At 40.0% G+C, this 25,640-nt stretch overlaps 13 protein-coding genes across 13 annotated transcripts; 6 read left to right on the forward strand and 7 right to left on the reverse strand.

Moving 5' to 3' along the window:
- Positions 1–26: 26 nt before the first annotated feature.
- PAS_chr1-4_0099 (Component of the SPS plasma membrane amino acid sensor system (Ssy1p-Ptr3p-Ssy5p)) lies at positions 27–1,751 on the reverse strand (the record flags this gene model as incomplete). Its single annotated transcript, XM_002490165.1, has 1 exon — positions 27–1,751. One exon carries the CDS (start codon positions 1,749–1,751, stop codon positions 27–29), a length of 1,725 nt encoding a protein of 574 aa, XP_002490210.1.
- Positions 1,752–1,963: 212 nt separating this feature from the next.
- On the forward strand, positions 1,964–3,376 carry PAS_chr1-4_0100 (Non-essential conserved protein of unknown function, plays a role in mRNA decapping; the record flags this gene model as incomplete). The annotated part of the gene is made up of 1 exon (XM_002490166.1): positions 1,964–3,376. The coding sequence occupies one exon, from the start codon at positions 1,964–1,966 to the stop codon at positions 3,374–3,376; it is 1,413 nt and encodes a 470-aa protein (XP_002490211.1).
- Positions 3,377–3,707: 331 nt separating this feature from the next.
- On the forward strand, positions 3,708–5,378 carry PAS_chr1-4_0101 (Phosphorylated vacuolar membrane protein that interacts with Atg13p; the record flags this gene model as incomplete). Its single annotated transcript, XM_002490167.1, has 1 exon — positions 3,708–5,378. One exon carries the CDS (start codon positions 3,708–3,710, stop codon positions 5,376–5,378), a length of 1,671 nt encoding a protein of 556 aa, XP_002490212.1.
- A 114-nt stretch (positions 5,379–5,492) lies between these two features.
- Positions 5,493–6,971, reverse strand: PAS_chr1-4_0102 (Myb-like DNA-binding protein; the record flags this gene model as incomplete). Its single annotated transcript, XM_002490168.1, has 1 exon — positions 5,493–6,971. The coding sequence occupies one exon, from the start codon at positions 6,969–6,971 to the stop codon at positions 5,493–5,495; it is 1,479 nt and encodes a 492-aa protein (XP_002490213.1).
- Positions 6,972–8,785: 1,814 nt separating this feature from the next.
- On the forward strand, positions 8,786–10,141 carry PAS_chr1-4_0104 (putative mitochondrial seryl-tRNA synthetase; the record flags this gene model as incomplete). The annotated part of the gene is made up of 1 exon (XM_002490169.1): positions 8,786–10,141. One exon carries the CDS (start codon positions 8,786–8,788, stop codon positions 10,139–10,141), a length of 1,356 nt encoding a protein of 451 aa, XP_002490214.1.
- Positions 10,142–10,184: 43 nt separating this feature from the next.
- Positions 10,185–13,671, reverse strand: PAS_chr1-4_0105 (uncharacterized protein; the record flags this gene model as incomplete). Its single annotated transcript, XM_002490170.1, has 2 exons — positions 10,185–12,481; positions 12,594–13,671. The coding sequence occupies 2 exons, from the start codon at positions 13,669–13,671 to the stop codon at positions 10,185–10,187; spliced, it is 3,375 nt and encodes a 1,124-aa protein (XP_002490215.1).
- Positions 13,672–13,866: 195 nt separating this feature from the next.
- Positions 13,867–15,120, reverse strand: PAS_chr1-4_0106 (Arginine methyltransferase; the record flags this gene model as incomplete). Its single annotated transcript, XM_002490171.1, has 1 exon — positions 13,867–15,120. The coding sequence occupies one exon, from the start codon at positions 15,118–15,120 to the stop codon at positions 13,867–13,869; it is 1,254 nt and encodes a 417-aa protein (XP_002490216.1).
- Positions 15,121–15,313: 193 nt separating this feature from the next.
- PAS_chr1-4_0107 (Membrane bound guanine nucleotide exchange factor (GEF or GDP-release factor)) lies at positions 15,314–19,228 on the reverse strand (the record flags this gene model as incomplete). The annotated part of the gene is made up of 1 exon (XM_002490172.1): positions 15,314–19,228. The coding sequence occupies one exon, from the start codon at positions 19,226–19,228 to the stop codon at positions 15,314–15,316; it is 3,915 nt and encodes a 1,304-aa protein (XP_002490217.1).
- A 749-nt stretch (positions 19,229–19,977) lies between these two features.
- PAS_chr1-4_0108 (Exonuclease component of the nuclear exosome) lies at positions 19,978–22,131 on the forward strand (the record flags this gene model as incomplete). The annotated part of the gene is made up of 1 exon (XM_002490173.1): positions 19,978–22,131. One exon carries the CDS (start codon positions 19,978–19,980, stop codon positions 22,129–22,131), a length of 2,154 nt encoding a protein of 717 aa, XP_002490218.1.
- A 226-nt stretch (positions 22,132–22,357) lies between these two features.
- PAS_chr1-4_0109 (Protein involved in iron metabolism in mitochondria) lies at positions 22,358–23,131 on the forward strand (the record flags this gene model as incomplete). The annotated part of the gene is made up of 1 exon (XM_002490174.1): positions 22,358–23,131. One exon carries the CDS (start codon positions 22,358–22,360, stop codon positions 23,129–23,131), a length of 774 nt encoding a protein of 257 aa, XP_002490219.1.
- Positions 23,132–23,173: 42 nt separating this feature from the next.
- Positions 23,174–23,455, reverse strand: PAS_chr1-4_0110 (pterin-4-alpha-carbinolamine dehydratase; the record flags this gene model as incomplete). Its single annotated transcript, XM_002490175.1, has 1 exon — positions 23,174–23,455. One exon carries the CDS (start codon positions 23,453–23,455, stop codon positions 23,174–23,176), a length of 282 nt encoding a protein of 93 aa, XP_002490220.1.
- A 43-nt stretch (positions 23,456–23,498) lies between these two features.
- PAS_chr1-4_0111 (Hypothetical protein) lies at positions 23,499–23,690 on the reverse strand (the record flags this gene model as incomplete). Its single annotated transcript, XM_002490176.1, has 1 exon — positions 23,499–23,690. One exon carries the CDS (start codon positions 23,688–23,690, stop codon positions 23,499–23,501), a length of 192 nt encoding a protein of 63 aa, XP_002490221.1.
- Positions 23,691–23,777: 87 nt separating this feature from the next.
- PAS_chr1-4_0112 (Mu1-like medium subunit of the clathrin-associated protein complex (AP-1)) lies at positions 23,778–25,475 on the forward strand (the record flags this gene model as incomplete). The annotated part of the gene is made up of 1 exon (XM_002490177.1): positions 23,778–25,475. One exon carries the CDS (start codon positions 23,778–23,780, stop codon positions 25,473–25,475), a length of 1,698 nt encoding a protein of 565 aa, XP_002490222.1.
- Between the last annotated feature and the right edge of the window lie 165 nt (positions 25,476–25,640).

Raw genomic sequence — 25,640 nt, forward strand, 5'->3', positions numbered from 1 at the left:
GTCCTTTTAATATTACATTTGAAACACTATGAGATAAGTTTGCATCGAGTTAAGTCTGATGATGCTGTAAAGTCCTCTATATAGAGTGACCCTTTTCTATCCAGGATGTATAATTTATACCCATCACTGTCAAATCGCATGCTCGCAGCCTCTTTGAACCGAACAGCATTAGCCACTTCTGCAACTATCACCACACGCTTATGTTCATTTCCGTCCATAATTGGTGAAAGAAGAAGGTAGCAACTTCCACTACGGTCAAGATAGGCAACTGCGTCCCCTCTTGGAGAAATACAAGCCTTGTGAATGGCTGAACCAACTTCATCAACTTTCAGTAGCATTGTGGGTTGAGCAATTGCCTGTAGACCTACGATAGAGTTGAGTTTAGAGTCAATGACTACCGGTGAACCATTAAAGGCAACTGAAGTTAGGGTGAGTGTTCTGTTGTCGGGGAAAAATTGCATGTCGGTGATTCCCTCACTCTCCAAGGAGGAGTCCAACGAACGCAGGGATTTCATTACTAGTTTTGGTTCATGAGGGTCAATGACTGATATTACCATGAACCTAAATTCAAGAGCTGTAGCACAACCCAAGTACTGTGAATCAGGAGAAAATTGTAGTAAGTTCAATGGATCTTTGTAGGGTAGAGTCACAGTGATTACATCAACCTTAATCTCATTTTCCAAAAAATCTAGCCTAAGAAACGTAATCAACGTTTGCTCAGACTGGGTAAATTTATCTTTTCCTGTAATACCAATAGCAATTAGTGATTCATCATTGCTAACATCAATACATCGTATAGGAAACTTGGACTGGTACGTATAAATGCATTTGCCATTGTCGTTGGTATCGTATATTTCTAAAATTCCTCTCGTTCCTGATATTATCAACATGTTCTTAGTTATACGACAGGCTAAGTACTCCCATTTGTTGAGCTTTGAAATTAATTCTTTATCTCGCACAACAGGTTTATTTAAGGAATCGAATGAAGGTCCAAACTCACCTGTTGATTTTCCACAACATTTCATCTTAGGAGAAGAACTATAATCTATGGGGTCAATGGAGTACACTTGAAACTTGGTTTCATTCAAAAGAACAAACTGATTTAATGCTGGTGAGATAGCGTTATTAATGAATATTTTGGAAGTTTTTAGTAGCATCTTGGTTTTTTGAGTTATGAAGTGGTATTGTCTTTTGAAAAATGGGAAATTCCTAGCAAAATTGAGTTCCAACTCTGGATTAGAATGGGTAGTTGATGTGGACACACCTAGCTGAGCTGATTTAGAAATGTGCAGTAAGTCAGAGTCCAATTTGGCTATATCTTGAGGGTCGTTCTTCGGAAAGACCGTTCCCTGATTGGATTTTTCTTGGAAGGCCTGGGTTTCCTTACTTGCACCAACTAAAATCTGGTGGAATGCATCCAAAATAGGGATCCCTTTATTATGCTTTGTATCCAGATTATCTTGTTTAGAGAGATTGATCTGACCCGATTTTACGTACTCAGTTGAGAAAGCATTCTGGCTCATTAAAAGATGATACAATTCACGAAGCTGATAAACGGGTCCTACCAAATGTATGTCTTTTGCATAGCAAACAGCACATAGGCCTTTCAATGAGGTGAATAAGTTTTCACTTATCACGCAACCACAGCTCAGCATAGAAGCATCTCCAACTGGGCTGTACAATACTTCGCCATTATCAATTTCCGAGGGTAATTCCACTAAATGTTCAAAATCTGATTGCTTGAATTCCATTAAGTGGACGGCTAAAGCTACTTAATTGGTATTTTCCTTTGTCAACGGTTCAGAAAGTACCGTAATCTGGGGATGAAGGGTGGTTCTATAGCTCAATCTCCTTCTAACAATAGTGTTTGTCGCGAAGGATCTATTCCTAAATTTCATCGAGTTCACACTCCCAAGACGCATTCTTACCCAACAACTAATTGTTGTAACAGTTCTATTTGAAAATGTCACAGTTCTTGGGAAGCACAGTTCTACTGGTGCTGAAGAACAACAAAAGATTTCAAGGGAAAATAGATGCGGTTGACAATAAGGTTGCATCCTTGAGCTCTGTGGTTGACCTCAACACCGAGACAAGACAATCTATCCCTGACCAGAAAATACCAGGAAGAGATATTGCCAAGCTTGAAGTGTTGAGCTTATGTGATAAAGTACTAAAGAACAATGAGTCCAAGAAAAACAAAAACAAGAAAAAGTCTAAGGCCAAGAAAGACGATAATGATATAGCGTGGAATGGTGACGATAAGCTCAACGAAGAATTTGATTTTCAGAGCAATTTGGACAAGTTTGATAAAGAAAGTGTATTCAGGGAACTCAGCGCTAAAGATAATATTGATCCAAATTTGAGATTAGCGGGGCATAATAAGAAGGTCAACTATGATCACAACGAAATGGTTGTCAAGAAAGAGGTCGATACTTGGGATAATCAGCAATCGATTCCTACTCCGATAGCCCCGTCTAGAAGCAGTACCTCTACGTTTCCCCATCTACAGAGACAACCATCCATTAGGCAGCCGGGTTTTGGTATTCAATTGACCGATGGGGCCAATCTTTTGCCATCCTGCTCCCCTGTTCAACTATTGGAGATGGAGAGGATCACAGTTGATGAATACAAGGTTCCTATCGAGATGTTGCTAGAGAATGTTGCCATAAATGTTTCTTCTATTGTTATTAAGAGTCTTGGTGGTTACGCTAGGTTCGACCAAACCAACCACAATTTACCGCCTTTAATTTTATTTTTGGTCGGGAACAATCGATCAGGTGCCAGAGTTTTGTCAGTTGGTAGAAGGTTGGTAAATATTGGCGCCAGATGTGTAGCCATCTTGACGAATACAAACTCTGACGAGTTGATAGACTCAGTGAAAAGACAATCAACTATATTTACCAAATTTGGTGGACGACTAGTTTACGATATTAATCAATTGACTGTGCTGCTAGACAGTTTGCAATCCCCTTTGGAATTTGTCGTTGATGGCTTACAAGGTTATGATAACCATTTGGATGATCTTTTTGGTGTTGAATTGACGACATCCAACAGCCTCATAGAATGGGTTAATCAACAGTACGTCAATGTTCTGTCTTTAGATATCCCAAGTGGTCTTGAGCCAAGCTCAGCTCATATAAATTCTGAGAATGCATTTTTGCAGTCAAAATTTATTGTTTCCGTCGGGTTGCCATTAAACGGAGTCCTGAATGCGTATAAAGAAGGTGGAGTCTTAACTCCAGGAGATTGCATACATTATCTGGTAGATTTATCTGTCCCTAGGGCCATTTTCAAGAAAGGATCTCTCAGGAAATTTGATAGAGACTGGTTTGAAGACAAGGGATTCATTGAGCTATTCATCAAGCAGACGATTTAGAATAAGTACTCTATTTATGTATATATATTTTGATATCATCAGGTCCGAAACTGGTTAGAGTAACGGGGTAGTATTATCAAATGCAAGTTTAGATATACCATTCCATGATACATATTATGTAATTGGGTTCAGCCCATTCGCGGGTCACCCAGGTACTTTCAAAAAAGAAGGTAGTGCAAACAACAAGCTGCTCCTATCACAAAAATGCCTGGAAACGCCAGCATAACAATCGTTCCATCACCAGTCGTTCATCTGTTTGCCATTAAAACATTACATTTGTTTGCTGTTAAGATAAAAGAGACTTTCTCGAGTTTTCGCATTAAGTTAAATTATGGGAGTCTGCTGTAGTTGTTTCAAGAGGTATGAACATGACCAGTCATACCCACCTTTGTTGGCAGAAAATGAACGGGAAGCCATTTCATCGTTGCTTCAGTATTTGGAAAACCGGTCTGAAGTAGATTTTTTTACCGATGGACCGCTCAGAGCGTTGTCAACGTTAGTTTATTCGGAAAATATTGATCTACAAAGGAGCGCTGCTCTAGCTTTTGCAGAAGTTACTGAGAAAGATGTCAGACCTGTAACAAGGGACGTCTTGGAGCCAATTTTGATCCTCTTGCAAAGCTCTGATGCGGAGGTTCAAAGAGCAGCGTGTGCTGCGCTAGGCAACCTTGCCGTCAATGATTCTAATAAGGTATTGATCGTAAACATGGGTGGTTTAGAGCCCTTGATTAGACAAATGATGTCTCCAAACATCGAGGTTCAATGCAATGCAGTTGGTTGTATCACCAATCTGGCAACTCAAGATCAAAATAAATCAAAGATTGCTACCAGTGGTGCTCTCATACCATTGACTAAGCTGGCAAAGTCCAAGGACTTAAGAGTCCAAAGAAATGCAACGGGTGCTTTGCTGAACATGACTCATTCTCTCGAGAACAGACAAGAACTCGTTAACGCGGGTAGTGTTCCAATATTAGTTCAGTTGCTATCGTCAACGGATCCCGATGTCCAATACTATTGTACCACTGCATTATCCAACATAGCTGTTGATGAGGGTAACAGGAAAAAACTGGCAAGTACGGAGCCAAAACTTATTTCTCAGTTAGTTCAATTGATGGACTCCACGTCACCAAGAGTTCAATGCCAAGCTACTCTGGCCTTGCGAAATCTTGCATCGGACGCCAATTACCAACTGGAGATAGTACGAGCAGGAGGTCTACCAAACTTGGTGACATTGTTGAATTCCACTCATCAACCGCTAGTTCTCGCTGCCGTGGCATGTATCAGAAATATTTCCATTCATCCGCTAAACGAAGCCTTGATTATCGATGCTGGATTCCTCAAGCCATTAGTCTCCCTTCTGGACTACAATGACAATGTTGAGATTCAATGCCACGCGGTGTCCACCCTGAGAAATTTGGCCGCTTCATCAGAAAGGAATAGATTAGCATTATTAGAATCTGGTGCTGTGGAAAAGTGCGAGAAGTTGGTGTTGAACTCTCCAATATCTGTGCAAAGTGAAATTAGCGCATGCTTTGCCATTCTGGCACTAGCAGATGATTTGAAGATGAAGCTCCTTGATTCTAACATCATCGAAGTGTTACTGCCTTTGACGTCTTCCGAAAATGGAGAAGTCTGTGGTAATGCTGCAGCTGCGTTGGCAAACTTGTGCTCTAGAATTCCTGACTATACCATAATATTGAAAAATTATGAACAAATCTCAAAATTTATTGCCAAATTCTTGAACTCACAAAACCCCACTTTTGAGCATATTGCCTTATGGACGACATTGCAACTCCTTGAGAGCGAGGACGAGACTATCAAAGCTAAACTCAAGAAGCAGATCAACAGTGGGGAGATTAGCCTCAATAATTTAACCACGTCTACATTGAACAACCATAGTGACACGAGTAACATAATTAATAACGATGGAGAGGAAGGTGAGTTCAATGATGGTGATGACATTATCAACCTGACCCAACAAATCTTGGAGATGATCAAATGATCTGAGATGAATTAGGGGGGGTAAAAAAGTTTCGTATCTAAGTGTTTGCATTCCGTGAATTGGTATAATAAAGTAATGTATTAAAGTTAAAGAACTAAGTACATCCACCTACTATTAAGCTAGTAGATTGGATATCATCATCTTATCTATCTTGCTCTCTTGTTTGTCCTTCTTTTGCGAGACAGATAACGATGAAGGCAAGCCTTTAACATCACCCTTTTCAGTAAAGCTCTCATTCTCGCCTGCGGTGGTTTCAATCTGATTCTCCTTCTCTTTACTATTGCTACGTTCCCGGTCGGAAGTCTCCTCCGGCTTTAAATTTTCTTCTCTAGAGATTGAAGCAGAAAGCCTAGGAGAGCTATTATTTTGATTCCTTGAAGAGCATATTGATGAAATGCTTAACCTGTGAGGTACCAAAGATGGAGATGCTTTACCCCGAATGGAATCAGCATTGATATAGCTGGACCTTCGAGAGTTGTTGTTCGAAGTTAGCACCACAGAATGATTCGACGAGGAATCCGATAATGGGTTAATCGAGTTACTTCTGGAAGTGTGATAAACAGGATCGGTCAATGAAATAGCATTGACGTGATAATTGTTAAAACTTGGAGGATACTGTGCATGATGAGACGCGTTGATATTTGGGACTTGATTGTTGAATAAATAGGTGTTATTCAGCGAATGACGTCGTAATGAGTGTGGATCATCATAGAGCTTCTTTTTCAACGAGGAAAGATGAGTAGGAGTTTCTGTCAAGTTGCTATCAAAACGCATGTCTACACTGGTAGATCTTTTATGGGGAAAAAGTTGGAGTGGCTGTTGCGAAGGAAATAGCAATGATTGGGAAGGAGACGACACGCCATGTGAGACCGGTGGTAGTGTTGTTCCGCTCCCAGACCCCATGGCCGGCTGTGGTAATAATTGATTCACTCCAGTGAGACCTGCTACTGAAAGTGATTGAGGTTGTTGCAAGCTTGGAGGGGGTGGGTGAGATAAGGAATGATTTTCCTGGAGCGGTGGATATGATGATGGATGGATCTCTTGCGATGGCGGTGGTTGTTGTTGATGGGCACCGGGGGCATTTTGTTGGTTTGCTTGACTGAACATTGAAGTATTGAAAGCTATCGGATGCTGAGGAGGTATAGATTGCAGAGGCAACCCATCATTGTTGTTAGATTCTGTAACGGGGGTTGTATTAGTGGCAGATCCCTGACTACTATGTTGCAATGAGGCTCTTCTGCGTTTATTGGCGCCGCCGTTCCACCAGTTCTTGATAGCATTGTCGCTTCGACCATTCAAATGGCGGGCTATTTCAGCCCATCTTTTACCGTATTTCATCACCAACTCTTCGATGCATGCACCTTCTTCCGGTGTTATTGGATTACGGTTCAACGAAGGCTTGAGGTTTTGATGGTACCGTTCCCTGCATTGTTTAGGAGTCCGTGAACCAAGGTTCTGTGATATCCTAACCCAATTAGATGCTCCTAACAGATTGATGAGATCCATCAGTTTATTGTCTTCCTCCGTTGACCATGGACCTCGACGAAGACCCAGCTTCATGTTGTTGCTCGTAAAGGAGGAGTTGGTGCTCATGCTTGTACTAACACGATGGTATTTGGAGACTGACAAGCTGGTGATAAGACACTATTACCAGACTAGTGGGAAACGTGAGTTAAAAACAATTTACAATGTTGTTTTGCTTGGAGAAAAAAAGGGAGGAAGAAAAAGATGCATCCAAAGCTTCTGCCAGTGGATTTTGAATGAAATGAGCCTGTAAAGGAACGAACTATTTTCTGGGACAGAGGAACTTCGCGAATCGGTGTCAGTAAACCTTTATACGTTTGTTCATTACTGATGACATCAGGGTCTCCTGCCCGTTCTTTACCGCATCCCACGCCTAGAACTATTGAGGGAGTCGTTGATTTCTACTTAGTTTTTTTTTTAGTATGAACGGCTAATTAAGACGTAAAGACTTAGCATCCACCGTTGTGAGTTTTAGTATGCACAAAATCAGAATGACACAATGCGCACAAACTTTGTTTCGCAATGACACAAGAACGTTCAAGGTTCAGAGTTGTCCGCTCGTACTACCTTTTCATTTCTACAGGTAATGGAAAACTCCATCCAATGTCAATTAGCTTTTTTGGGCTACTGGTACACTAAATTAAATCAAACCACAGAAATAATTACGTTGGCGTTCTGTTTTCGTCCACAAATTGGCTACTGCATCCTGTATGCAAATGATGCATAATTGAAATTCGCTCGCACATAGCGAATCAGTTCCCTGTCTGGAACTTAGCAGCAACCGTAGGTTTACCATGGTGACAGTTGGGAACGGATCCAGTATTGCACCGTGCAAGAAGATCATTGTAGAGTTGGTGAGACGTGCTCAGAGAAAAGGGACATCTGTGTAAGTTCAGTGAATTGTGAAAGCGGGGATAAAAAAATTGCATCCCACTTGCTCACCACTTTCTAGACCCGCGAATTGCTGTTAACTGCTTTCATCCCACTGAATAATTATCTAATTACGAACCATTTACACCCATTAGTATGATGTGTGCCTAATGACCAGGCAGATTAGCAACATTTGAAAGTAACCCTACCAACATTCAATCAGCTCAAAGTTGAATCTTGGATGTTTTCAATCTGGGTTTAGGTATTATTGCAGATTTCAAAGCACAATAAGATACAGCAATGCAGACTTTTAGGAATGCACGCTGGCCTGTTTTTTCGGCGATATCTATGTGCATACAACAACATGTCGCTGAGAAGGTAGGTACACAATAAAACTGGCGGGCCATATGAATCATCTGCCTGACCGTTTCAAAGGCAATTGTAACCATATGAATCACTGCTGGTACTTTATCTGTAAGCAAACAGCGCTATCTATTGTCCTTCGATCCTTGTTGTCGGCAAACTCTACGCAACGTTTCTAGGGGGAATCTCTTCGGGTTTAGCAAAGTTGAAATGACTGGAAAACTCTCACCGTCTTCGAAATTCAAATAAAACTTAAATATTTCGAAACTCAAATACTGTTGAGCTTTCTTTCTAGTACCCAAGTCCCCAAAGTGGTATTCTTAGGTGTCTTTTTTTCTCCCCCAGTTTTCAATTCTTAAGACACCTATTTGATAAGACGGGATCAGTTTATGCCCAATTACAGTCTGCTCTCTCAAACTAATTAGCTGGTTCAGTTGCCCGTGAAACACCTCGAAGCATGCTCTAACGTCCTACTTGGTTCCATTCGTTCGCCCGTCCAGTAACTGGTTAATAGGCTCTTCTCCCACTGATGTAGGTGAACTTGCGGGCCGGTTGTTGGTTATTATTTTCGCGAATTCTGGTGTCTTCCCTTTCTCTCCTATGTACTAATTTTTCAAGGGACAATGAGCGGACCGACCACCTGAGTACAGATGAGGTTCATCCGTTATATCTCTGTCTCCACAAACTCAAACGTCCTAAGGAAGCCTTCATTTGACTTCAAATCCATTGTACAGCTTCAAGATGAATATCTAAATTCATGTTCTAGAAGGATTGTCAACGAACAAACTTTACGGAACGCATCAAGTATACTTGATCGATATAACGATTTTGTAAAATTAGATGTGCAGCTACGGAATCTCAAGAATGAAAGATCCAAATTAAACTCTCAAGTGAAGAATCTAGGACCCAATCAATATCTTTTAGAAGAACTGGGCTTGTTAAAAGTCAGGATCAAGAATCTATCTTCCCACTACAATGAAACCCAGGAATCTCTTTATCAGATGGCAGAATCGTTGCCTAACTTGATTCATCCCTCTGTTTCGGACAAAGAGGAGATTGTGTCAACAATTAATTGCTCATTGAATGATATCGAAGAATTGTCAACTAGAAAGCCAGACCCCACATTTGACCATAAATCTATCTTAGAAGATCTCAATTTAGCCAATTTCCAGACTGCTAGCAGGGTAAGCGGAACGTCTTTTTACTACCTGCTTAATGATGGGGCTTTGTTGGAGCAAGCTCTTATTCAGTATGCTCTTAAATTTGCAAGACAAAATGGGTATGAAATGGTCATTCCTCCCTCAGTCGTTAAAAATGAAGTCACCTATGCCTGTGGTTTTAAGCCAAGAGACCAAAACAATGAGCAACAAGTGTATGAATTGGCCAACTCTAACCAATGCCTGAATGGCACAGCTGAAATACCACTGGCTGCTTTATGGATAGATGCCGAATTCTCTGCCCAAGATCTTCCAAAGAGACAGTGTGCTATCGCCCGCAGTTTCCGAGCAGAGGCTGGAGCCCATGGTAAAGATACCAAAGGCCTTTATAGGGTTCATGAGTTTTCCAAAGTTGAGCTTTTTCAGTGGACAGAAAATGATGTCAATACTTCAAGTAAGGTTTTGAAAGACATATTGAATCTTCAAATTGGATTTTTCACCAGCCTTGGTCTCAAATGCAAGGTCATGAATATGCCATCAAATGACTTAGGGTCCCCTGCATACCAAAAGTTTGATATTGAATGTTTTATGCCCGGACGTGGTAAGTTTGGAGAGCTCTCATCCACCTCAAACTGTTTGGACTACCAAGCAAGAAGGCTCAACATCAAATATAGGAATTCTACAACTAACAAGCTGCAATTTGTTCACACATTGAATGGCACCATGTGTGCTGTACCCAGAACGATTGTGGCCATAATAGAAAACTTTTATGATCCTCTCTCCAAGACAATAGAGATTCCTGCTCCACTTAGGAGTTTTATGGATGATAAGGAAAGAATATCTGTCTAAATAATACTGTACATGTACATAAACCATCCCGAAGGAAACCAGCTTATTTTAATGAGCTGGCTAACCTTCTCTCTTCATCATCGTCCAGCATAAGTAGCATCTTCACTACAGGAAAAAGCATAGCTCGTTGATCTTTGTGTTCCAAAAATCCTAGAAGGACGTTCTTAATATAGGCAACTTTATCTCTCTCATTTTCATCACTCCCCGCGCTCGTTGAACTTATAACTGAATTGTTTCTACTTCTCGTATTGACTTCGTCCTTTTGATCTTTCAGCATTCTATATTGTTTAGATACAATCTTGAAATTTGAATGCAGTCTCTCGAACTTCAGCAACTGCTCTTCGTTAACCTTCTTGAGTAAGACGTTGGAATCTTGGTATTGTTTTAGTTGTTCTTCATATCCCTTTAGCGAGTTTCTGAGCTGTTCGATAATTCCAGATTCAATATCAGATTGGTTTTCATCACTGTTTTCATTTGAAGCACCGTTTTTATTGTCAACATCCACTCTAGATGGGACGGATTTCAGATGTTCCAGCTCTAGCTTACATTGTTCTAGCTGCACTGACAATTCATTCTTGCCTTTCTTTAACTGGTCGATTGTTTTACTCAGCTTTCTTGCCTGGACAGAGCTTTCATGGCTAGTCGTCTCCTTTTCTTCTTCTAACCTATCAATTCTTGCTTTTAACTGTTTGATTCTTTCGTCACATTTGGACTCAGTATCAGCTAGCAGTTTACGTATAGTATTCATTTCTCTGGAACGTTCCTGTAAAATTGAACTCGAAGAACTTAGTTCTTCATGTAGACTTTCAATCTTCAAAGAATATTCATTATTCATCATTTTAAGTTCTTCGCATTGTCTTCTGATTGACTCGATTGTCTCGCTACTGTTCAGCTTTGAGGTGTTCATATCTTTTAGTTTATCTTTGTATTCGTTCAATTCTTTTGTAAGTCTATTGTTCTCTGACTGACACTTGTTCAATTTTATGACTAACTCCGTGTAATCCTGCTTCCATTTCTCATTAGTATGGGAGATCAGTTTCTGATTCTCATCATAATTAGATTGCCTCTCTGTATTAAGATAAGTGATATGCTCTTCCAAACTTTTGATCTTTGAGCCTTTTTCAGCATTTAGATTTTCAAGGTTTGCAATCTCAAGCTTGAGTGATATCTCCTGCTTTTTGAATTTGTCTAGCTGCGCCACATTTTCTGCCAGTTTTTGGGAATTTTTGGCTTTTTCTTCGGCAATGATATTTTCACGGAGTAACTTAACATTCTCTTTCTCTTTCCCCAGGTCTTCTTGCAGGCTAGTTATCGTTTTCTGTAATTCATCTTTTTGAGAACGTACAAGAGATATTTCATCATCTAGTTCTAGTTGCTTTTGCTTATAATCCTCAATGCGCTGGGAGCTTGCTTCTAGCTCCCTTTTCAAAGTCTGCAACTCCTCTTCCATTTCTGCAGTTCCAGTTCTCTGCGATTCCTCTTGTTGTTCAGTCTCGGAATTTTTCTGTTCCAAATCTTTCAATTTCAGCCTGAAACTTTCCTTGTCTTTTTCCAATTCATCTCGTTTGGAGAGGACTAAAGATAATTCATCCGATAGTGTCGAATACTTAGATTCATAATTCTGAACGGCTTGAGCTTTCTCCTTGACTTCTTGTTTCAGCTTTTCAAGCTCGGTCAAGCTTTGACTCAATGTTTCATTCTCATGTTCAAGATTTTCCTTTTCCTCGGTAACGAGTTTCAATTCATTCTTGAGGTCAACTCTATCGTCGTTGTAATCCTTTTCAATCTCAGCAAGCTTCAACTTTGAGGATTCCAGTTCCCTTTCAAGAGCGTGCTGTTTTTTTTCATCAACAGCAGAGACCTGTGAAAGCTTGTCTTTAGCCACTACAAGATCGTCTCCGACGTCACGCAGCATATCTTTCAAGTTTTCAATCTCTTCATTCAACATCGTAATAGTGGTTGACTGCTCTATTAGTTTCAGCTGATTATCCTTTGAATCATCTGTACCGCTTTCACCCTTCCGTTCGATAAGATCATCGTCAGCACCATTTTGGTCATGGGACTTTTTTTCACCGTTCCGCTCTAAGTTACGGTTTCCTTCATTGGTCTTCTTACTTGGTCCTGGGTTCTTTTGAATGAGCAACAACTGAGCTTTTAGCTCATCTCTTTCTCTGGTGACTTGCCTGAGTTCTTCAGATAAAGGTGCTTCAATGTTCTTGTTGGATTCAACTTTAGTTTTAACCTCAAAGTTCTGGGGCGTGATGCTAGCCTTTGCAGAATTTTCTTTTTCTCTATCCAACTGCATCCTTAGCTCATCTCTCTCTTTAGAGAGCTTATCCACTTCGAAAGTTAAAGAACTCTTGAGATTCCAATTGCTGTTGTAGCTCATTTCTTTCTTTAATTACGGATTCCAGTTTACTAAGCGATGACTTAATCTCAGAATTGTACTGACTCTTGAGCTCATTTTTTTCTTGCTCAATTTCTATCTGTGACTTTTCTCCTATTGTTAGTTGAGAATTCAAACGATCCCGTTCTTGAGAAAGTTGGTCTAATTCTTCCTGGAAGGAAGTTGTTTGCGCTTCTAACTTTGCTTTAAGGCCATCTCGCTCATCTGCTACACCCTCTAATGATAACTTTGCCGACTTTTCAGACTCCAACTTCAAGTTTAGATTTTCAATCTCCTCAGTTCTCAATGCAAGAGCGTTCTTTGCTTCTTCTAACTCAGACTTGTATTCCTCCAAAAGTTCTTGATTTTTATTAGATTTGACTTCTTCTAGAATGATATCTCTTTCTCTTGTTGACTCGTCACGTTCCTTGGTTGCCTCATCACGCTCCGTAACAATCTCTTCCCTTTCCTTTTTCAAATTTTCTAGCTCACTCACAACTCGTTCAAGATCCACACTAAGTTGATCGGCTTTCATCGCAGATTCTTCTGCTAAAGCAGACTTGGCTTTCATCTCACCTTGAACAGCCTTCAATTTCTCTTTCATTTCTGTCACTTCGTTTTTTAGGCCATTCAACTCGCCAGTTTTGGCTCTCAATTCTTCATCCATTAATTTAGCCTTTTGGGTCATATTGCTGATAAAGTCTTTGAATTGTTCAATTTCTCCAATTGTCTGCAAAGGAGTGACTTCTTGTAAAGTTGATTCAAAAGCATGAACTATTTCAGATTTGGCCTTCTCAGTTTTGTAAGCGTCCAACAACAACGGATATTTCTGCTCATATTTCGCAAACTTTTTCAAGCGGGCCCTAATCTCCATAGGCAGATCATTGAAGTGTATATTTGTGTTTGGAACCACTTGGCCCTTTGACTCAGTAGCATCTGTTTCGGTTTCAGCGCCTTCATTCACCTCATGACCCGGTTGTTGTAGAGCTTCAGGATCGGGAGTTTTGATGTTAAGGAACTTTGTATCCCTCTCCGAATCCCTGCTTTTCTTTAGTTGGTTCCTTCTAGAGGCAGCAACCTCCTCATTAATCCTAGAGAGCTCTTCGCCTAAATTCTGGGATAACTGGGAAAGTTTTGAGAACATCTACCTTCAAAAGAATTGATTCTACAAGTGATTGGGTTCTGATTTTATCGGTTTACTACTAGCGCGCGTGGAAGGTAGGGGGGATTTGTACTTGCAATGTGTCTCCCATACATAATGCTGGATGCTGGATGCTAAATGTCGGATATTCAAGGATGCAGTCGGGGGAGGGGGGTTTTATGTCTATTAACATTAAAGCTACATGAACTCTGCTTCAGGATGATAGTATACGGGACAAGACCAATAAGCTCTGCGAATATCATCCCACACTGAGTCACCTGTGTCAGTAGGTTTATTCAAGGTTTCCTTGGGGGGGACTAACTCCTTGAACGAAACCTTTAAGCCGTAATTGTTTAGGTCAAGTTCCACTAATTTTCTGTAAACATCATAAACAACTCGTCTGTCAGCGCCAAGCCCATTGAAAAATGAAAACACACCTTCAGGCTTGAGCAGCCCAACTACTAAATCGAAGAGATCTAGCATATCTTCATAATGCTCACTATATGTATCGTAGTAGATTCCGTCAAAAAAAACTCCTTTTGATAATAACTCGGATACTTGGTCTTGCCATTTTCCGCTCAAAACCACGACATTTTCCTTGTTCATCCATCCTTCTTCTTTCATTTTGGCTAAGACATCCGGATGTGCCTCACATATGTAGTGTTTTCTCGGCTTTTTCTTTTGAATCATTGCATCAATAATTCCCATGCCAAAGCCAATATTCAAGACGCAGTGGTCGTTGTCTGGTTGTTGGTTTTTAAACATGCTGTCACAACCTGCCTGCATCAAGGTTTCTTCCCATGACATCATCACACCATCTCCGCGTTCTTTAGTCACAAGTGCTCCATCCTTGTACTCAAGCTTAGTCTTCAAATAGGTGGACGTTGTATTCGAAGGATCATCTCGTAGCTGCTGCCTTATCTCTTGAATAGCATTATCCTCATCGTCATCTGCTTTTGTGTTTACGGATTGCCCATTATCTGCTTCCTCCCCTATAGTCTCCTCATTGATGTTCACACTTTCATCTTCAATAAACTCTATATTATCTTCGACCTTTCGCAGTAGTATTTCTGCTCTTACTCCAGCATTTACAATGGTGTTCCAGTATTCCGATCCATGAAAGCCTCTCTTATCAAGGATACAACCTGGAGTTTGATCATCCTTATCAATCAGGGACCAACCGGCTCCCCAAAGTAAGAGCTCGTTTAACATTTCTAAAATAATGGCTTCTTCATCTTCCGTGGCATCTTGAGGAATGTGAGATGCTATTATGTGTAGAGGTGTTGTGGTGGAACTAAGTTCTTTATCTTCAATGTCATTCTCAACATGGTAGGCTTCCTCAAGAGTGTATGTAGCCGGAATTCCTTCTTTCAAGTAGTTCTTTAACTTGAATACATAGTCATGATTTATGGGCCTATCTACAAAACGACAGACCTCGTGTAGCTCACTCATTCGACTGGTGCTTGTTGATAGGAGATGGGAAAAGCAAATGCCTAAAAAATCTTTTTTTCATTCAGATACTTCTAAACGCGACCTTGCAAAACTCAGGTCAATCACGGTCCAATCTCCTACCAGTAAACTACTCAGCATAATTACATGGATTATACTCATAGCAATGAAGTACCTAGAACTATACCTAATTACATTAGTTAGACTTATTCATCACCTGCGACACTGTAAGTCGTGGCTCAATCTGCAAACTTAATTCGTACAACTCGTCCTCTGTAGGACAATTTTCACTCAACCTTTCAATCAAATCTTGAATCTCTTTGACCTCTTGGAAGTTGGGGGGGATTTGAGTAAATTTTTGCGCATCAGTTACCAAAGTAGCAATACGGTACCGTTTTTCAAAGTTGATGAGTTTCTTGTCCAATTTGTTTGTTTTCACATTCTTCAAATAATCGCTGTTACCGTCAGCCATAAACCGAAGATCTGAAAGAAAGACACCCAAGAACGGGACACATGGCTCACTAGAAACATTCATGAGAATACTTCTGTATTCTCCGTAATTCCTCTCGATAGACATTAAAGCGTCAATGCTCTGATAAATACTAATTTCCTGCTCCGGTACAAGCTTCCATGTTTTCTTCAACCTAGATATCTTAGTTGATCCCAATGCAGAAATAATCGCAGTCATAGTAGAGAAGTTTCGCATTGAGCGACATTCATTAGCCACTCTGATAAAGTATCCAATATACTCTGCACGCTTCTTGATATCATTTTTCTTTCTAAGGATCATATACGACGTGAAATGTGTCAGTCGGTTACAGTCGTTAATAAATTTGGTGATATTCGGGGATGAACCAATGGATCCATATTTTTTAGCGTTCCAGCATCGAGATAGCAGCTCCATCTGATTGATTTTGGCAAAGTATCGGTATTGCATGATCGTTAATTGTCTAGCAACCTCTCTTGAGTGAATCTCTTTGAGTTTTAACTTCCTAATTGAGGAAGATTTCGGCAGGATTGGTGGAGGTGGAGGGTTATCGGTGTGTATTATTGGTAAATGTGAATTGTTAGTTGGTTCGTCTGGACCTGCATCTATGCTGAGTTTTGCTACTTTCTTAACCAATTCTTTAATAGTTTGGCCTTCCTTAAAAAAAGAGGTCCTAGCTAAGGATGTAGCAAACTGGTCCAAAATTCTCATTAATTTGGGCGAATAATAATGCACATTCCAATAATCACGTAATAGGGGTATTATAATCTTCAAAACCATTTCTTGTGTCGGTCTCAATTTTCGATCTAACCAGAGCCTATACTCATCATAACTTAAACCTTCTGGTGCTTTTAGATTAAACCGTTGAATAAGCTTGCTTACAAACTCAACCTCCCTGAACATAGACTTAAATGTTAAAAGGAAGGTATGTCTGATCATAACATCCTCGTTGGCAGAACTAGTTAAATAATCAAGGAGTCCATCCTTCGAGCCGCCCTTCAATGTCTTATTACTATTATAGATGAGTTCCTTCTCTCTGGTAGAAGAGCTCAAAAACCATGGCTCAAACTCAGATCCTGGTACATGAATATCCCATCCTTCCAAAACTTCCTCAGTGCTACTTGCTTGGGACATCTGGTTATTTCCAATATTGGATCCACTATCGTTCAAAGTAGGAAGGAAATTCAAACCATCAATCATAGACCTTGCCGTATAGTTAAGTAAAATTTGCTTTTCCTCCAAAAGCTGAGAACAAAGCTCAATTATTATCATTAGTCTGTTCTGAATATTACCTATAGTAATTGGCATTTTCCTCAATGGATCAAAATGAATAGAAGTAGATGACGCAAAGATCTCTCTATCTTTGATTCTTTTTGCAAGTCTAGCAGCCAATCTGGTTGTCAAATCAGGTGAGTCAAGTAAAGTTTCTAAGTCATCTTCTCTCAGTGCCAGAAACGACTCGGTGTCATCAAGAGTTAAAGACTGTACATCAAGGACAATATCACTGAAAAGATTAAACAAAATTTGTTTAGAATCATAGAATTCTGTCACAAGCCCAAATGAAGCCTTAAAAAACGTTTCACAAACTAAAAACGCTTCACTCGTCGAGGTTTGGTCATGACTATCAGCATCCCGAGTGCCATTATCTTCAAATCTCGAGCTGTCGCCATTTTTTGGGACTCTCTTAGCCTGAGTATAATCATTATCCCCTTGACTGCTTTGATCCGCATCTTTGCTCCTCTTCAAGGTTCTTAAAGTATCTCCAAAAGTTCTCTTCAACTCCTTGAATAATGAGAAATCTAGCTCGTCCAGGTAATTGAGGAATTTTGACATCAACGGAATGAGACTATGAGCAATTGTAGCAACGTCAACAGTAATATCATAATAATGTTTGTAACGACTACAATTCGGAGGCGTTTCAGATTTTAGGCTCCTCAGGATGTCTTGGAAAATAAAGTTCAAATCCTTTGAGATCATTTCCAAATCGATAGCTGTCCTTTCATTCAGAGGTCTTGTATGTTTTGTACGCAGTGCTCTCAGGACATTGGGTGTAGAATCGGACGTATTGGAGGTAACCGATGAGCCAGGAGATGAATCTAATTCCTCCTGGAAAATGTTTGGAGGGGGATCCACAAAATAAACAGACCAGTTAGCTGCCTCAAACCCATTTTGAAAAAACCTTGGATATATTTGTGGTAGAAAAGTTGCGTCTGAAATCTGTCTCAAAATCTGAATGGTGTCCTTCACTCGCTCAGATAAAATAGCACGGTTCACTTCAGCTTTTCGCAGATATAGGCTTGGCTCAAATTTGAGGGTAGAGCCCGTCGTATGTTTTTCATTCAATCTGTCAATAATCTCATGTGCATATTCCGAATTGCTTTTCTCTAAATTATCGGTCAGGGAGGTCTTATTCACCATGTCTTTCAAATTGCCCATATAGTTTGGAGAATCCTCAAAGGCTGAAAAATGAAGATTTCCATTGACAGTCAATTGGGTCAACATGCTGGTGATCTTCTTCAGTTTGAATGAGACATTCTTTAAAGAATCTGTCTTTGCAATCTTGCTTTGTTTGAGCCTCGTGATCAGCTGCAACAACGTCACCAGTAAGCTAGTACGCATCAAATTGATTGTGAACTCTTTTTTGGACCCTTGTAATAGACTATCAATTGTTGCCTCGGAAGCAGATGTAAATGCTGCCAAAAACTGATCCCAGGTTTTTATATCAGTTGGATTAGAATAGAAATATCCAGGTAGATTGAGTAAGCCTGAATCAGGTTTCACAAACTGGACAGAACGCTTCTTTTGCCTGAATTGAAAACTCGAATTGGAATTAGTCAGGGAATCTTGTCTAGCTGCAAAGTCATGCGTCTGGTGATAGGCAGGTCCTCTCGATGAGCCATCATATTCCACAGGTTCGATGACGTTTGATGAAGTCTTGTATGGTAGTGCAACTTCTCCGACTGGTCCTTGATGTGTCATCGGAAGCTCAGAACAACATATATCCAATACTTCAGAGTAATAAAGGAGCACGTTCTTGGCGTTGAATACAGGCATCCAAGTCAGCGTCTCGTTGGTAGGATGGTCTTCAAGATATGATTCCAATTCAGCCAGATTGAACACTTTCGAACCCGAATGGTTACTTGAAGCATCCCTACTATTCTCTGATACTATGGAGGGTCTCTTGGGTCCTTGAGTATTATTGCTGGAGACTGCCTCCAGACTGTTGGACGAAACAAAACTTACCGTACTGCTATGCCTCGATTTGTTGCCTTTGTTTTCAAAGTCATCAATGTTTTTCAAAATTGACTTCGGCAAGTTTATATGTGGTTTATTAGTAGCTGTCATTAGATTGTTACTAACTCGATTAGTGTTTGCATCAACTGAAGGAAGAGAAGACTTGACGTGATTGGACGGGAACCAGCCCCTGATAATCTTAGAATCTTCCATGACCATCAATCCATCCCACCATCCAGATGGCAGCTTGTTGAGGACATGCACTACCTGGCCTTCAACCAGTGAAAGAGTATTATTGCTGTTACTGGGGAAACTCTTTTGAACAACCACGACATCAATCGGTTTGATTAAGCGTGGGAACTGAGCATCTGGTGCAATCTCGTCGTACATAGCCGAGATTGAAGTAATTGCTGGCAGTATATATTTTAGCTGATGGTATAGGTGAACAATTAAGTTTGAGGTAACAATAGGTTCGCATAAAATCCACTACGGGCGATTAATAACGTAATCAATCAGACTCACTTCATTTGAGGAAAATAACTAAAAAAAAAAATCTCCGATGCCGGGAGTCGAACCCGGGTCTGCCCGGTGAAAGCGGACCGTGCTAGCCGTTACACTACATCGGAAGCCAACGTGTTGGAAGGTGCTGACTATAATAAGTGGTAAGTTTTGGGGTTTCATCATTAGTTAACAATTCAACTATTAACCGCACAAATTACCTACTTCTCTAACTTTTGTACAAAAAAAAGTAGCAGAAACTGTATGTAATTTTCCTTAACTAGAAAGAAATGTTCTGGACACCCATAAAGTATTCTTCAAATCTTTGGTGAATTTCAGAGTACTACAGATCCGAATTACCTAATCAACAATTTAAGCTACAATTGAGCAGATTCAACATCTTTACTTTTCTGCTCATGTCTCCCCAAGTGAAAAGAGGAAAATAAAGATAAATAACTAGTAGCTCAATGTGGTCAAAGCATCCTAAACCGGAAATATTTACTGTTTTATAATCTGTCACAATGAGAGGCGTTTTTTACTCAAGCTCACATCTTCTGCCCATCATCTATCAAATTGCATATGCTCGAAACTGTGAAGTTATTTTTTTCTTCTCTCTAAACGTTTAAGCCAATCTCTTTCAAATGAAAGACAAAGTAGAAGGAGTTCAAGAGCTCTTTCCCGAATTGGCGAATGCCATAAGGATAGCTACAGCTATAGAGGCTCAGGATATTAAGTTTTATGAATCTTTGGATAAATCGTTGGAAGCATCTGTGACGGAATCGAGTAAGAAACTGATCTCTCTTACAAATAAAATACTTACATGTTTGAATGCTAAAACGCTCAAATATGACCCTTCTAATATTGACACTGATTATACAGAGATTACAAATGGCCTGGATAGTCTGTGCGAAAGAGTGGACATTCTTTTAGATAAAGCAAGTAAACCTAGTAGTACGAATGATGTCAAATATTTGGAAGACAGTATCAGCAAAGATCAGGCTAGCAGAAAATCAAGCAAAGACATGATCAAGCCTCAAATCGAATATAATTACCCCATTGACAACACAGAGTCTAATCCTTTCAGGCCTCTACTCAATCAAAAGTATAATAGTGTAGTGCCGTTCGAAGAGGTCCATAAACTTGTCCCGGAGACTGATGACAATCCGCAACACCATAACCACCCTTATGAATTTGAAATTAATAGCCAGGAATATCCAAAATGGATTTTGGAAAGAAGAGAGCCGATTGTGAATCAGCCTTGGGAGTCGACTACTGCAATTTATGTGGAGACAGAGCAACAAGTCGGAGACATGATAGATACGCTAAGTAAAGCAGATGTCATCGCAGTGGACTTGGAGCATCATGATCTTCGTACTTATTACGGTTTGGTGTGCTTGATGCAAATCAGTACTCGAAACCAGGATTACATTGTTGATACGCTAAAGTTAAGATTCAAACTACAACCCTTGAATAAAGTTTTTACAGACCCCTCTATCGTCAAAGTATTTCATGGAGCATTCATGGATATAATTTGGCTACAAAGAGACCTTGGTCTTTACGTAGTCAGTTTGTTTGATACTTTTCATGCGTCAAAGCTGCTAGGATTTCCTAAGCACAGTTTGGCTTACCTATTAGAAACATATGCAAAGTTCAAGACATCTAAGAAGTACCAACTTGCAGACTGGCGAGTGAGACCATTAACTAAACCATTACTAGCATACGCGAGGTCAGACACCCATTTTCTGTTGTACATTTTTGACCAGTTGAATAATATGCTGATAGAAAGTGGAAAACTTTCTCAAGTTTTGTATGATTCTCGTCAAGTTGCCTTGCGAAGGTTCGAGTATACAAAGTTCAGACCTAACTTTCCTACCCCATTGGTTGTGTCTCCCTTAAATGATCGAAAGGAACCTTGGAAGCAACTTCTTTATCTCTACAATATTCCACGATCAAGACAACCTGTTTTTATCGCATTGTATAACTGGAGAGATGAGATTGCTCGTGAAGATGATGAGTCTACAAGATATGTCCTTCCTAACCAATTGTTGGCGACTATCACAAGTATCAGCCCTACCGATGTTTCCAGTTTGATGTCCTGCTCAAACATAAGAACTCCTTACTTGAAGAAATACGCCACTGAGTTAGTGGAAATTATCAAAAGCACGTTGAAAGAAGGGGCTGAGAACCAGGATGTCAAGTCTCTTACTAGTAATGGTATAGAAAAAAAAGCAGAGAATGTCGATTATCAGACAGTTTTGAATTCTGATAGATTATACTCCCATCTAATGGACAGCCAAAAACAGTTAGACAATGAAGCACTGAACTTGCTCATCCAGGATTCTAGGATATTACTGCATTCATCCAACGTTGCAGTATCTTATTCAAAGAATAATGTCAGTGAAGAATCGCTAGATGAACGTGGCACTAGTCAGGTACTGAAGATTCTTGCACCCCAAGCGCTAGTTGTAAGTGAATCGGAGAACGAGGAGGAGGAAGTCAAGACTCCAGAAACGAAGGCTGAACCAGAGAAAGAGGATCCAAGAGAAGTGATTGTTTTAAATAGAAGTGCAAGGTCGAAACCACAACCAGTTGTACCAGAGGTAGATGATCAACCACCATTAGATTTTGCAGGAGCAGATAAAGTGATGCTAGAGATAGAGCCCAGGAAAAAGCCCAAGCAATCACGCAAGAAACGTAGTTTTGATCCTTATGCGCAGAGCAATAAAGATCCACATCCTGAACCTAAGAAACACGCTAAGTTCAATGAGAATCGAAGTGCTGTCTTTAAGAAGTAGAGCTTAACATGGTTCCCTTCCCCACTTACATAGAGAAAACATCATAATCAAATAATTAACATTATTTCCAAATGGGGTAATATCCAACAGAAGATGACCTTTTCCGTAGTACGGATTTCTTTAACCGTTCCCCAATCCAATCGCGCCTGGTTGTAATCAGCTTAAGCGCAGATAAATAGCAAATGATTTCTCTGTTCTGGACTCAAATACAGATCATATTTGCAAGATGAAAACGTTTAATGCGATGTATAGCAACAGGTTTGCTTCCCAATTCCGTCGGTTGTTATCGATCCAAACTGCATCCACACCGAATGACAACGCTCTAAAGTTTATCACAAAAGGCGTTCGTCTTTTACCACCCCATATTCAGAAGTCAACTATAGAAATAGATGATTTGGCCTCGGCCACAGAGAAGTCTCCCCTGGCTCTCCAATTGTTTAAAGTACCGGGCGTTAAGAGCATCCTCATAGGAGATGATTTCATCACGGTCAATAAGGTGGACGAAAAACTTAGTAATAGTGATCATTCAAGATGGCAGTTTTTAAAGCCCCAGATTATAAATGTGATAGACCGGAGCTTGAGTAAAAGTTCTGAAAAGAAAGTGAATGTCTTAACGCCGCAGTTTCTTGAGAACATTTCCAATGTACACCACGACGATTACATCGTGAGCCAAGAACCGTTAGACACAGATGATGATGTAACATATGAAATCAAAGAACTAATAAATACAAGGATAAGACCGGCAATTCAGGATGATGGAGGTGATGTGCAATTCCGTAGATTTGATCCTGATGCGGGGATTGTCTACATCAAGTTGAAGGGAGCTTGCAAGTCATGTTCTCTAAGCGAGGACACTCTAAAGCATGGAATTGAGTCAATGTTGCAACACTACGTGGAAGAAGTCAAAGAAGTGAAGGCTATTTTGGATCCTGAAGAAGAGATCAGCCTGAAGGAATTTGAGAAGTTGGAGAAGAAACTAATGAGCCGCAGTACTGTGTAAGTTGTAGCTCCACACAACATACCTATAATATTATACCTTACTTTACTCAGCCACATATTTATCTATTCTCTTCGCTAGCCTTGTGTCCAATTCAGTAATACCATTCTCATCGTGAGTGGTTAAGTAAATATCGACATCAGTGTAGCAGTTGATGATCTTCGGGTGATGTTTCATCAAATGTGATCGCATAGCCAATTTAGTGAGAAACCCCCACGTATCTTCGAATGATTGAAATTTGAGTGTCCTGTGAAGTTGGTTGTCAATAATTTTCCATTTCGGAAGAGCTTGGGGGAGGGTTCTAAGTTGAGATGGAGTTAGTTTCATGTTGTGAGGTTACTTTCATAAAAACATGAGAGTTTAGCTTATGTCAGCCTACATCATTTAAGTTACAGTCTGCACGTCTCCAGCAGAACCTGACATGCGGTACCTGTCCTCTGGTGCAATCAACAGGCTTAATGTCAAGACCTAATTTGTCAGCAGGTTCTTTAATAACGAATGCCGATTCGTAAAGTACATTATCTACTAGTACCTCGCCAAAGACCTTGCGAGCTTCTGCCATGAGAGCTATTCTTCCACCCTCGATCCTTCTAACTACTTCTCTTTCCTTCACATTATCAAAAATATCCTTCTAAACTTTGTTTGATAAATGGCTTCGGCTATATACATCCTTGATATATGGCACAACCTGCTGATATCAAGGAAATACAAACAGGACTTAGACGACTCATTGATATTGTCGAACTATGTCTCTCAAAAAAAATCTCAACCTATTTTTCATTATCAAGGTTGCAACTACATTTCCTACCAAGCAGATGATATCATCATATTGATGGTCTCTTTCTCAAACATTAATTGCGTTTCCAATCTGTATTTTTGCCACCAGTTTGCCAATGCGTTAAAGGAATATTTGGATGGTCGACCGCTGGACGATTCCAGTATTAGAGAGAATTTCGTACTTGTGTACCAGTTGTTTGACGAAACTTTCGATTTTGGAATACCGCAACTTACCGATTTTAATATACTGCGTGAATATATCAAGCTTTCAGATCAAGATTCTGACTCGGAAACATCAAATATTGATTCAAAATCGAAATCTTCCCAAAAAATTGACACCACAAATTCAAACTTGTTGAACACCAGTATCTCCAGAACTGCTACTACCAATTTATCTTGGAGGCCAAAAGGCATATTCTATCCCAAGAACGAGTTTTTTGTTAATTTGGTTGAATCACTGAATTTGCTTTATCTTCTAGAGACTAAGAAGCTTCAACGAAACTTTATCAGTGGCCAAGTGACTTGCCAATGTTACCTTAGCGGAATGCCCCGTTTGATTATTGCCCTGAACGTAGCTAAGGATGACAGTTTGTTTGACAATGTTAACTACCATCAATGCATAAATTCTGAAGAGCAAGATTCTAAACAAAGTAAAGTAATCACTTTTACCCCCCCAGATGGAAAATTCACCCTTTTCACATATCAAATCCTTCAAAGGTCTCTACATCTCAAACCATTGGTTCTAGTTGACCCCATTTACAAACTTTTTTGCAAAAAAAATACATATCGGCTGCGCATAACTGCATCACTTACCACTCACTTCAAGCGAAATCTCTCTCTCAATGACTTAAAAATATGTATACCGATAATCATCAATCAAACGAAATCACAACTAAGCTCTTTATCAACACAATTGCTAGTTGATTATAACATTCCTCCCAAGTTTAAATGTAAATTAGGGAATGCCAAAGTCAACTTGGAGACCAACTGCATAATATGGGAGATTCATGCTCTTCCAGGAAACGTTACAAATAACCCGAACGTGGATGATTTCAAACTCACGTGTGAATTTCAGTTAATAGACAGACACTCATTACTAGGACAACTACACGAACTTTCTTCGGTTGACAAACAAAATCAAAATTCCATTTACTACCTTTCGATCCAAACAGAAGAGAAACGTCTGAATGACAGTTTGGACGAGGATACAGAAATTCCAGATCTAAGAAACCCAAGTGCTTTGATTAGTCTCTCCTTTCAACTGCCGTTAATGGCTTACTCAGGGATCATGGTTGAGTACCTTACGATAACGGAGGATCAATTCCCATATCAGACATTTCCTTGGGTAAAATACCTTACCAAAACGGACAATTACCATCTCAAACTTGGTCAGAATAACTTTATCAATAACATAAATGATGAGGATCTTACAAGGGCCAGCGAAGAGCCTGGTTCCTCAACTAATGTCGCTGCAGTGGATACTTCTAATGACCAGCTCAATCAAGGGCCCCCAGCTACAGCTTCCCCGTCACAAAGGAAGTACAGTTTTGATGAATACCACATTGGCTAATACAAACATATACCTTATCTTATACATGCATCTTCAACTAGGACAGATAGCACCTAAAGCTTAGCTTTGATTAAGCACACCCAGTGCCGCAGTGTAGACTTCTAGAAGGATCTCTCGCTCTTTCAGTCGCGCCCCTCAGCATCTCAAGTTTCAGTGAACCTCATT

This window comes from Komagataella phaffii, chromosome 1, assembly GCF_000027005.1.
Source record: "Komagataella phaffii GS115 chromosome 1, complete sequence".
Classification (NCBI taxonomy): domain Eukaryota; kingdom Fungi; phylum Ascomycota; class Pichiomycetes; order Pichiales; family Pichiaceae; genus Komagataella; species Komagataella phaffii.